The 11780-nt window shown below is 44.1% G+C and overlaps 1 protein-coding gene and 1 pseudogene across 1 annotated transcript; one reads left to right on the top strand and one right to left on the bottom strand.

Annotated features, from left to right (window-relative positions):
• The first annotated feature begins 1893 nt into the window (after window positions 1-1893).
• On the top strand, window positions 1894-2945 carry LOC100591743 (annotated as a pseudogene).
• Window positions 2946-5382: 2437 nt separating this feature from the next.
• Window positions 5383-6334, bottom strand: LOC115835992. Its single transcript, XM_030815943.1, has 2 exons — window positions 5727-6334; window positions 5383-5587 (listed from the first exon to the last, which is right to left on the bottom strand). The coding sequence occupies exons 1-2, from the start codon at window positions 6243-6245 to the stop codon at window positions 5426-5428; spliced, it is 681 nt and encodes a 226-aa protein (XP_030671803.1). The 5' UTR covers window positions 6246-6334; the 3' UTR covers window positions 5383-5425.
• Between the last annotated feature and the right edge of the window lie 5446 nt (window positions 6335-11780).

Below are 11780 nucleotides of genomic sequence, written 5' to 3'. Positions count from 1 at the left end.
CAAGCTGGAAACAGAATTGCCTCTGCAGCTGCAGAAGACTAATTTCTATATTGATATTTGGAAAAACTAACAGCTAGAAAACACCAAACTCATTCTCAAAAATACGATCATATTAAATGACATTACATGCATCATTTATATATTGCTCGCAGCGCCAGCATCCTCAAATATGGTTTTAATTTTAGTAGATATCTTGCTAGGGGGAGCACATTTCTAAGTTATCCAGATATAGGGCCCTCTTTCCTTCTCTTTCTGTCCACATGCAACCAGATGCTTTGTGGAGTTAAAGTTGACATTTATTTAAATGCCACTTGGTGTCTGGTTTTTTCACCTTTAATTTAGGGTTTTCTATCTGGGATGTAAAAGAATCACTTGGAGGGATTTTTCAAAATACCAATGGACAGGCCACTATCCAGTCAATCAGAGGCAAAATCTCCTTGGATGGGACCTAGAAGTCTTTACAGTTTTCCAGCATTTTAATGTACATCCCTGATTAAGACCCACCGGGTCTTAAGAGTGTGGCATATGCATTACTCAAGTTCCTAGAGGCTCTCTAAAACAACAGAAAAAAAAATCTGCTTTATTCTCTGCCTGGTGTTGATGCGTCAGTCTCTTTAGCCATTAGTCTGATCCTAGAAATTTATGGTCATAATTTGATGAGCGATGTTGGGAATGTCTTCTTCTTCTTCTTTTTTTTTTTTTTGTTTTGAGACAGAGTCTCACTCTGTCAACCAGGCTGGAGTGTAGTGGCGCGATCTCCGCTCACTGCAACCTCCACCCCAATACTTTCATTTTTAAATATTATTTATGGCATCCAGATTTGCATAAGATGGACTGCGTCAATGGCCATGCCCTTTATAAATCAATATTCTTAAGTTCTGCAAATTCAGTTTCCTAAAGAGCCAGATCACATCCTACTCATCAGCAAGGCGGGTAGACATCATTTTCACAATCACTTCTAATTTTCCACCATTGTAAAAAAAAAATACGTAATCAATTTCTTATTGTAAAATAAACAATTTACTTTTCCAGGACCCACTGCCTCCTCGCTCCCTTTTTTTTTTTCAAACGACCTTGAACCCTTTGTCAGGAGTCAGTTGCCAAGAGAAGCGTGTTTGTTGGTTTCAGAGCAGTTCATGCAGACACAGATCACTTCCTCTGAGAATTCCTTTGCTTCCCCAGGATGGAATCTGGCTAGGCCCCTGACCTTGCTGGTCACATGGGCCGGGGCATCCATCAGTCATACCCTGGAGTCCTATCTGTGTCTAAACACCACGCCTCACCCCCAGCTGCACGGCAGCCACTTGCATAGCACTCTGGGAGGGCTCTGGGCATGAGCAGCGAGGACCCCATCAGCAGCTCCCCCAAATAAGCCCTGCTAATGAGGGTGGCTTGAGAAGCAGCTTTGATGTGCTCCTAAATCCAGTTGCAAAACAGAACTAAAGTTAAGGCCTCTGCACAGCACTGTGTTCTAACTTTGAAGTATTCTTACTCTAGTGTCCTGTGTGGTGGTATTGGAATTGTCCATTGCTAAGACTCAGAGGAGAAAAGCACTTAGCATCGCAGGACTTGGAGCACTGGTGCTGAGGCAACCCTTCATTCATTCGTCGGATGTGTGTTAAGGCCCAGGCCCAGGGCAGGGGTCGGGGATTCTCCTCTCACACAGCACGTGGGTGGCAGGACCAACACCGGGTCTGATCTCCCAGCTGGGGGCACAGGCTGCTAACCCCAGGCCTGGAATCTGTCAGATGCCCTTCCTGTGCTGACTTTACTTAGACAGGCCTCCAGACCTTCCCGCAAAGATCATGTGTGATTTGCAGGGGTTCTGGCCGCTTGAAAGGTTCCTGAGAAAGTACATGCAATGAGGACAGAGCTTGCAGAGGGAGGACAGGCATGCAGAAGGCTCTAAGTGCAGCCCCAGACCTGGGTACCTTCGTCACCATCCTCACCCCGCCTCTGGGTGTGCAGATAGGGAGCAGGTCTCCTGTGTTATGGCCCAAGCAGGGCTGTCAGGACACTGAGAACATTCCCTCCTCCCGCAGGAGAGAGAGGTCCAAGGTGCCCTACATCATGCGCCAGTGCGTGGAGAAGATCAAGCACCAAGGGATGGAGGAGGTGGGCATCTACCACGTGTCTGGAGTGGCCGCAGACATCCAGGCACTGAAGGCAGCCTTCAACGTCAGTGAGTGTCGGCCTGCGCAGGGCGGGATGGAGGTGTGGGCAGTGGTGTCCATGATGAGATCTCAGAGTGCTCCATGGCCCAGGCATGTCACATCCTTCTCTCTGTCTTTTCTTCATTTACTGTGTTATTATTTTTAAAAAAGAGAAAACAAGAGTTGTACAAACAGCTTCTATAGAAGTCAGTTTTTACACCATCGTACCCACTCATGCCACTTGGTGGGGTGGACCAGGGGCTTCTGCGGGGCCTTGGCCTTCCTGCCTTGCGGGTGGACAGGAGGTGGAAGCCCAGGACTCAGTGCAGTCTGTCCACTGCCCTGTGTGAGGATGCGGTGGGCAGAGGGCACTGATGAAATTCAGCTCAGGCCGGGGCTGCAGCATCTCCGCCTCCATCTCACCAACCCTCACAGGCTTTGAAGGACCCGGACCTGCCTCAAATGCCAGGGGAGGGCACTGAAGCCCCAGAGGGTCCTTCCCAGTATCTTCAAAGCAACAGGATTTTGTGCCTGCAGACCCTTCTTTGCAGCACACACCACCCACCCTGACCAGGACCCCTAGAATGCCCAGCATCCCTGGGAGGGCCCTGTGGTAGTTTCAGCTCCCTCTGGGGGCCCAGAATGGACCTGGCCTGTGGTGAGGATGTAAGCACCAATGGCCAATTGGGTCCAAAGGAAGACACAGGTTCAAACACTGAAACCAATCAGATTCTCCCATGGCCTTCCTGCTATCAGAAGACACTGGTGCAGGGGTGGTTGCTATGTACAGGGCAGAGCCACCCAATCCCCACGCAGGCACTGCGTCCTGCCACACTGGCCTCCTCCTGGCCATCACATCGGGCCAAGCAGGGAAGAGGAATGGGAATGCCCACCACCCCCATCAACTCTGCAGACACAGAACCACGCACAGCTCTTGGGAGGAGTCAGATGAGCTGCTCAAAGCCTGGGAGGGACCCGCAGAGTGGTCCTTTGGTCCTCCTTTGAAGCTCTTGTTCTAGTTGCCATGACACTGGGACAGATCTACTACCTGAAGAGAGTCTTTGAAATTCAGAGGGTTATTTAAAAAGCCTCTTCCTGGCCGGGCACGGTGGCTCACGCCTATGATCCCAGCGGATCACGAGGTCAGGAGTTCAAGACCAGCATGACCAACATGGCGAAACCCCATCTCTACTAAAAATATAAAAATTAGCCGGGCATGGTGGCGGTGCCTGTAATCCCAGCTACTCAGGAGGCTGAGGAAAGAGAATCGCTTGAACCTAGGAGGTGGAGGTTGCAGTGAGCCGAGTTCACGCCACTGCACTCCAGTCTAGGTGACAGAGTGAGACTGTCTCAAAAAAAAAAAGCCTCTTCTTGATGATCCTAAACTCTGAATTCACTGTTTACCAAACACCTTGGTCATAGTAATATCATTAGTTTCTCCATTTTTATTTTCTGAAGTATACATTCACGAAACATTTTCTGAACTATACATTCACAACTTATGTTTCTTTGTGATTAATAGATATTGGGATATTGGGGGGAAACACCTTTTTAGGAAAGTTTTGGTGAAAATTTGACAGTGGATTGGCATAATTTCATATTTAAATGCTGCCTCCATTATATAGGTTCTTCCAGGAACTCAAACACTGTTAGGTGAAACATGGGGTATAGTTTTTATTATTTCTTCTTTTTGTTTTCACAATAAAACTCTGTTCAGGAAATCGGCACAAAGCCTGTACTTTACTAAAATGACTGCATTCTTTGGATTCCCTCATTCTGTGGTTCAAGTCACTATTCATTTTTGTTGAGTCCTTATGAGAAATAACGGTATGAATCTTGATGGTTTCTGCCCATCCTAATGGCAGAGCTCTCTGACTCAGGCATATACTGCCAGGCTGGGTACTTTTATACTTTGTTTTCTTGTTTTGCTTTAAAGCTACAACTCAGCATACATTTTGCCCCATACATTTTTACGTTGAACCTTAGGACTCAATCACTGCCACTTAAATTGGTGACACAAGCAGCTAATAACCATTTCTGGGTTTCTGCCTAACCTTCTAATTGTCTGTTAAAGCCAGTTCCTTGGGTGAAAGAATTGAAATGACTTTCTCTTGTTCTCTGATGATGGGTTTAAAATTGCCAGTGAATGGTGGCTCTTCTTTCCACACTGGCACATCCACTTCCCTCACTCTTCACACGTAAGAAATAGGCATTTACGTAATTAGAAAAATCTGGATTTCTGATGCCAAAGGGTTAAGCCTCTTGGATTTCATTGCAGTGATATACAGCCACTATTTTATTTTTGATCAGTGGCTTTGGTTAGGGCATGTCAGCACTAGAGTTTTCATTTAGGTCTTTCTTTTTTGGCACATGTGAATTTTGCTTTGTGTAAAATGAAGTGACTTTCTCTTGTTCTCTGATGATGGGTTTAAAATTAAAAGAACATCTGGTTTTGGTATGGGGATGATCCAGGATTATGTTATGACTGATATATATTAGTTGTACATTTTTTTTTGGATCTTTGCAAGGGGAAAACTACAAATAATTACTTTTATATAATTAAGTTTGTTACAGGTTTTCACGTTCAGGATAAACAATTTTTCACCCTTGGGTGAGAACACTTGCAACAGTTTATTGAGAGAAGGTGACTTTCACCTTAGTACAACTGTTGCATGCCAATTTGTGTGTGGGTGTGGAATACTTCAAAATGGATTTAAAAGATGTAAACTTAAAATTGGTTGTATCTAATATGCCTCAGGTTTGGTAAATAAACAATTCTTTTTAAAAACAACAACAACATTCCAGTGTAAGTTCTACACTTACTAGCACATCTCAAGTGTTCAATAGTCATGCATGGGCAGAGCAATGTGGCAGTCTCTTTTTGCTCTCATTCTGTGGCATTTGTCTGCCTGTCTGTGTTTTCTCCCCTCCTAAACTATCTTAATTACAATAATTTTCATGATGAGTTCTGATATCTGGCAGGCAAAAATGTCTTCTTAGGGGAGTGTTGGCTAACCTTGGCTTTTTGCATTTCCATATAAATTTTAGTTGTCAAGTTCTCAAAAATGTAGTGGGATTTTCATGGAGATTCTGTTGAATCTAGATATCTAAAGTCCCTGATATGGTTCTGGAATCCTAGGGTGAATACAAATAAATTCTGGAATAAACAAGACCTGAAAAACATGAACAAAGCCAAAACGGAGTCTCTGTCTATCTCTAGCAGGGGCCTTGTGCCCTGTGAGCTCTCAGGGGTCATGGTTCTTGCACTCACTTTAACCCAGGGCAGGACTTACCCTCTTTGAGAACAGATGAGGTGCTTCCCACTCCTCACTCCCCTCTACCTTCTCTGTCTGTGGCCCTACGGTTTGCGTTGTGGCTACAGACCGAGTTCCATGGAGAAGCCAGGGACAAATGTAGAAGCTTAGGCAGTCTGGCTGATCAGGAAGGGAAGGAAAGGAGCAGACTGTTCAGAGAAAGAAAATCGAAGAGGATTAACAAGATGGGAGTGAAGGCAAAATACAGATGGCAGTAGGTGACCAGGACCTGGCCATGGAAAGGGCTCCTGTGACTTACTGAGGCTGAATGCTGGTTTGCCGTTGTCTTGCTTCTCTTTGTCCACCAGGTCAGGCTGCTGAAGCCATGGTCCTGGCCATTCTGAACTGCACCAAAACTGCTCCAGGAGCAGGAAAAACATCTCCAAGATGAGATCTTTGAATCGTCAGGTCTGGTTGCGGGTGGCGGTGCTGGAGGCTGGGGACTAGAAAGAAGCAGGGCTACAAGGAGGAGTAGGGGGATCGATAGGGGAGTGACAGGAAAAAGCTCAGGGACCACAGCATTCGCAAGCAGAGCTAGAAGAAGAAGTAGAGGAATAGATAGAGGAGTCACAGGAAAGAGTTCTGGGACTAGCGTATTGGGAAGCAGGGCTAGGAGGAGGAGTAGGGGGATAGACAGGGGAGTGACAGGAAGGAATTCTGGGACCACAGCACTGGCAAGCAGGGCTAGGGGGAGGAGTAGGGGGATAGATAGGGGAGTCACAGGAAAGAGCCCGGGAACCACAGCTTTGGCAAGCAGGGCTAAGAGGGCTAGGGGCATAGATAGGGAAGTTGCCAGAAAGAGTTGTAGGGCCACGGCACTGGCAAATAGATGGTCTGTAATGAGTAGCAGAAGAGCAGGGCAGGAAGAGTTTTAGGGTAGGGTAGTGGGGAGGGCAGGCATGAGCCACAGTGGGATAACAGTGAGGGCAGAAAATTGAAAAATCTATATACTTCTGGAGAAGAGAAAGAGGCCTGGCAGATTGAGGAAAAAGAGGGGGTAAGTGGGTTGGCTTACGAGGGTGGGAGGGACTAGGAGGGTGTGGAATCAAACTGGGTATTGGGTGGGGTGGAAATTGCGAAATTGGAGGGAGCCTTGTTGTCATGTCTTCATTGAGAATTCTAGTTAATCACTAGTCCCAGTGAGTCCAAATGAGTAACTGGGGTGTTGCCCAGACCTACTCCATCATTTATCTCACACCCACCCCTCACATCATACCATGTCCAAATGCCCATTATGATGCCAATGTGCCCCTCCCTTTTGGTCTAGGGAGAGGGCCCCACCAACCAGGGGAAGGGTCCCAGTCTCTAGGTTTAAGAGTATCATGGCAAATAGCAAAGAGAAGAAATGGGGGCTGTAATATTAGTCCCTGTTCTGGGGATACCATGTAGTTATGCCCCTCAGTAGGCAAAGTTTGATCAAAGGGCCAAAAAGGAGTTAGGGGCTTGGGGCCTAACACAGTGGTTCTGAAACAGGACTTGGGAAAATGGGAAGAAGTCAGTGCCCCAGTCTTTCACTTACATTTTTCAAAGTACTTTCACATCATTTATATCACTGCATGAATGTATGTGATTGGAGGAGAGATGCTATGTTCACTGGATCAGTGAGGACACTGAAGACCAGAGAGGAAGCTGCCATATGAGGGGTGACAAAGCAAGTGGGACTAGAACTTGGGCCAAAAAGAGGCACAGGTGGGAGGGACCACAACATAGCCGAGAGTGCTGACCAGCAGGCCTCAACTCCTCCTGTCTCTCTGGACAGGGTCCTGCAGGGGGCGCTTCAGAGCACAACTTGACTTTCTGTAGTAACCTCTTGGTCCCTGTGCCCCTGTACTCTTAATGGGAACCATAAACGTAGGGCCAATGCTAGCAGGAGGACTCCCTACTCCTGGACACCTAATGACTAGATTTAGACTTTCTTGCTGAGATATCTGACTCCATGTGGGATGGCTAAGAAGGCCCCTGCACACTCCTCCATTCTTTTGTCTGATGGAGCAACCCTCCCTGCTGAACATTCCTGGTTTCTGTGATCACAGTCCAAACCCTAAACGCCTTTGTTCTCCCATTCTCTCCTGCACTCTTATCACTATATTCTGAATTTTTCTCCCTTGGTCCAGCACCCATTTCCCCCCACACTGCACAAAATGTTCAGTTGTCCTCTCTGGAAGTCCAGCCGCATGACAAGCCAGTGTCCTGATTTCCTTTGCCTGCTCTATCATTGACAGTTCCTCGTATCTCCTAGCTATAACTGTAATCTGGATTTCCCTTGAGGGCATTGCTTCCCTTGTATGTCAACTAGATAATACACATTCTCTCAAACTCCAGAGTACTTCAAGTACTTCAGGTGGGAATGTGGTTTATAGATTCTCCTTGCTCCTTCCAATTCCTTCGGAATCATTATTTCTCTCTTCCTATTAGAAAATCTCTTGCTCTTAGACACATGTGCTACCCACCGCCACGGCCAGTTCTCTGGCACTGCCACCTTCAGATCTCTTGGAGATTTTCCATGAAAACTTTCACACTTCTCCTAAAGTCTTATACTTGAGTTCATCATCCTGACTGACTTCAATGTCCATTTAAATGGCCTGATTTAATTCTGTGGCCTCTGCTTTTCCTGATTTTTGTTTGTTTGTTTACTTTTAAGAAGTCTTCTGTATTTTAAAAAGTTTTATTTTAATTGATATGTAATAATTGTGGATATTTATAGGATACAGTGTGATGTTTCTCTACATGTGTGCATTGAGCAATAGTCAAATCAGGGTATTTAGCAGATCTATCACCTCAGCACTTAGCATTTCCTTGTAGTGAAAACATAAGTCTTTCCTTTGAGTTATTGTGACATTTTTCTCACATATTCTGAACATTAACTCTCCTTGTTATATGTATAGTTTGCATTTTGTCACCAAAGTCCATCACCTACATTCTAGTCCTTTTCATTACCCAAGAATTATCCCACTTCTGAAATCACTGATTCAGACATGCTGTTCTGGCCACTGCCTCCTGTCCTTAGAGTATAATCATTAAACTGCTCTCACTTCACTGCCGGCTCCAGCCCACTCTTTTTTTTTTTTTTTTTTTTCTCATGACAGGGTCTCACTTTGTCACCCAGGCTGGAGTGCAGTGGTACAATCTCAGCTCACTGTAGCCTCGACCTCCTGGGCTCAAGTGATCCTCCCACCTCAGCCCTCCAAGTAGCTGGGTCTACAGGCCCCTGCCATCACACCCAGCTAATTTTTGTATTTTTAGTAGAGACAGGGTTTCACCATATTTCCCAGGCTGGTCTCAAACTTCTAAGCTCAAGCAATCTTCCTGCCTCAGTCTCCCAAAGTGCTGGGATTACAGGCATGAGCCACCACACCCAGCCTAACCCACTGACTCTTTATTTACTCTTCTGAAGAGAAAAACCCAACCTGGTTGATTCCAAGTATTTGTCTTCCCTGTGGTTCTGAATGCTGCTAGACAAAATTTCATACAATCTGAAAATTTTCACAGGACCTGGAAGATTGATACTAGATTAGTTATCTAACCTTTATGCTCTGTCCTAAATAATATCCACAATACTCAATACCTTGAGAATTTTCATAGAAATACTGTGTATTAGAACAGAAAAATTAAAACAATCTGAAAGCTTATAAATAAAGGTTTAAGTAAGTTATCATGTAGCCATACCATACAACGTGAAAAGAAAATTTACAAATACAAAAAATAAATAGAAGTACATAGTTGAGGTGATATTGTGGCAATCGAGGATGGGGGTGGGTGAGTTATTAAAGTTGATAGTTGCTAGCAGCTTAAGTTTTTCTGCCTATCTAGATGGAACTAAAAAACTATTATCACAGAAATAGCAAGGTCTCTAGAATCCAGGTTTCTTTTTTAATTAAAGTTTACCTTACCAAATTGAAACCCTGAAAATACATATTGCCATGGTTTTGAATCCAAAATTTACTTAGTGTGGAAAACCACAGGTGACAATTTAAATTGGTTCCAGGACAGTGTCAACTCAGGTGTTAGGAGGATGCAAATTGTATCACTCTAGGAGCATGACCATAACCTAGGCCACAGAATTCCCACAGGAAAGCCCCACTTAAGATGACTTCATAATCCAAAATTACAAAACACGTGAGTAAACAAGTCACATGAGGGATGGTCAGCAGATACACAAAAGAACAGATTTATACATAACCCACGAAGAATTTTATGTAAGTAAAGGCAAATATAAGGATTTAAAGTTCAAAAAAAAACCCCACCAAGATTCTGAAGAACAGATGGCAAAAAAATGCAGAATGAAAACTATTGTAATTGAAATAATAAAACCTAGTGGACAGGATAAACTAAAGACTAGACACAACTTTCTAATACCAGAATTAAACAAAGATCATTGAAATACTAACTTAGTGAATAGGATAAACTTGACATTAAAAAACCATTAAAGACAGAAAAAGAGAATACATTTGAGGAAATTATCAAGAGATAGCAGAAAGAGATGACAATTTAAAAATATGAAAGGTTAAGGTGGGTGTAGGATAGAATATAAAAGTCCAGAATATGTCTAGAGAGAATACCAGAAGGAAAAACTAGAAAATGAACAAGAGGAAGAATTTAAAGTGATACTGGCTGAGTTTACTTTACAAATAAAAGAACTCATTTTCAGATTCAGAACACACAGTGATAGCAGAAAACATAAGAAATGCACATCTAGACGAAACAGTGAAACTGTCAAACATTAAAGACAGAGAGCGGAATCAGTAAAAGGATAGGCAGATTATTCACAAAGAAATTAAACTAGAAGCAAACTTCATTAAAAAAAAAAAAGACAAAAGTGAGGGGAATCATATCTTGCAAGTCTTGAGAGGAATTAGCTGCCAATCTAGAATTTTATACCCAAATTATCATTCAGAAGTGGCTGCTCAGTAAAGACACGCTCATCATTAAAGACCGAGTGCTAAACAAAGACAGAATTTACTACTAATAAACCCTTATTAAAACAATAAAAGAGGCCAGGCGCAGGGCTCAACGCCTGTAATCCCAGCATTTCAGGAGGCCGAGGCAGGCGGGTCACCTGAGGTCAGGAGTTCGAGACCAGCCTGACCAAAATGGAGAAACCCCATCTCTACTAAAAATACAAAATTAGCCAGGCGTGGTGGCGCATGCCTGTAATCCCAGCTACTCGGGAGGCTGAGGCAGGAGAATTGCTTGAACCCGGGAGGCAGAGGTTGCGGTGAGCCAAGATCGCGCCATTGCACTCCAGCCTGGGCAATAAGACCAAAACTCCATCTTAAAAAAAAAAAAAACCCACACAATAAAAGAATGAGAAGAAATTTGATCCCAGGAGGAAGAAAATGCAAGAAGCAAGGCTAGAGAGCAAGGGATTCTGAGCTCAGATTGGTAAGAAGGAAGCCCCACTCCAGAGTGTCAGCAAAACCTCTTGCAGGGTGCATGCACACTGTTGCCAGAAGGATTAAGAAGACAACAATGGAAGAACACAGGAACCAGAAAGAGAAGCCACTTTCCTCTGCAGTGAACCTGTTTTCCCTTACTGACATAGTATAAGATGGTATTGTATCAACTGGTAAAGGAGAAATACAGGTATACAGGATCCAGCTCCAGAATCAATAAACAAGACAACCAAGCTTAGTTTGGGAGCTGAGAGGCAGTAAATTCATAACTGGCATAGCAGTGGGTAAAGAAACAAACTGGTAAACATGGGTAAATCTGAATAAGCACCTTAGGAGCATAATAATGGTGATAACCAGCTTGGGCAATAGAAAAATTGAGGTGAAAATAAAATGCTGGACAACAGTAACAGGAAAGAGGAGGAGGTGATTAGTGCTAAATTACTCTTTCTGGCTGGGCACCATGGCTGACACCTGTAATCACAGTACTTGGGGAGTCTGAGGCAGGAGGATTGCTTGAGTCCAGGAGTTTGAGACCAGCCTGACCCACATGGAAAAACCCTGTCTCTACTAAAAATAAAAAATAATAAAAGTAAATTAGCCAGGCATGGTGGTACATGCCTGTAATCCCAGCCTCTTGGGAGGCTGAGGCATAAGAATTGCTTGAACCTGGGAGGCAGAGGTTGCAGTGAGCCAAGATCACACTACTGCACTCCAGCTTGGGCCCCCGAGCAAAACTCTGTCTAAAAAAATAAATAAATAAAATAAAATAAATTTTAAAAAACTTTGAAAATTTCTAACAGTTTGCTATAAGTGAATCAACTTCCAAGATGCCTCATCTCATGGCCATTGGTGAGAAGACTGAGCTCCTTGTTGATTGTTTGTGGAAGACCTTACTCCCTTACTATGAGGACCTCTTTCCA

The sequence above is a fragment of the Nomascus leucogenys genome, chromosome 7b (genome assembly GCF_006542625.1).
Source record: "Nomascus leucogenys isolate Asia chromosome 7b, Asia_NLE_v1, whole genome shotgun sequence".
NCBI lineage: Eukaryota > Metazoa > Chordata > Mammalia > Primates > Hylobatidae > Nomascus > Nomascus leucogenys.
The sequence above is the reverse complement of the archived record's forward strand: the minus strand, read 5'-3'. Positions and strand labels throughout refer to the sequence as shown.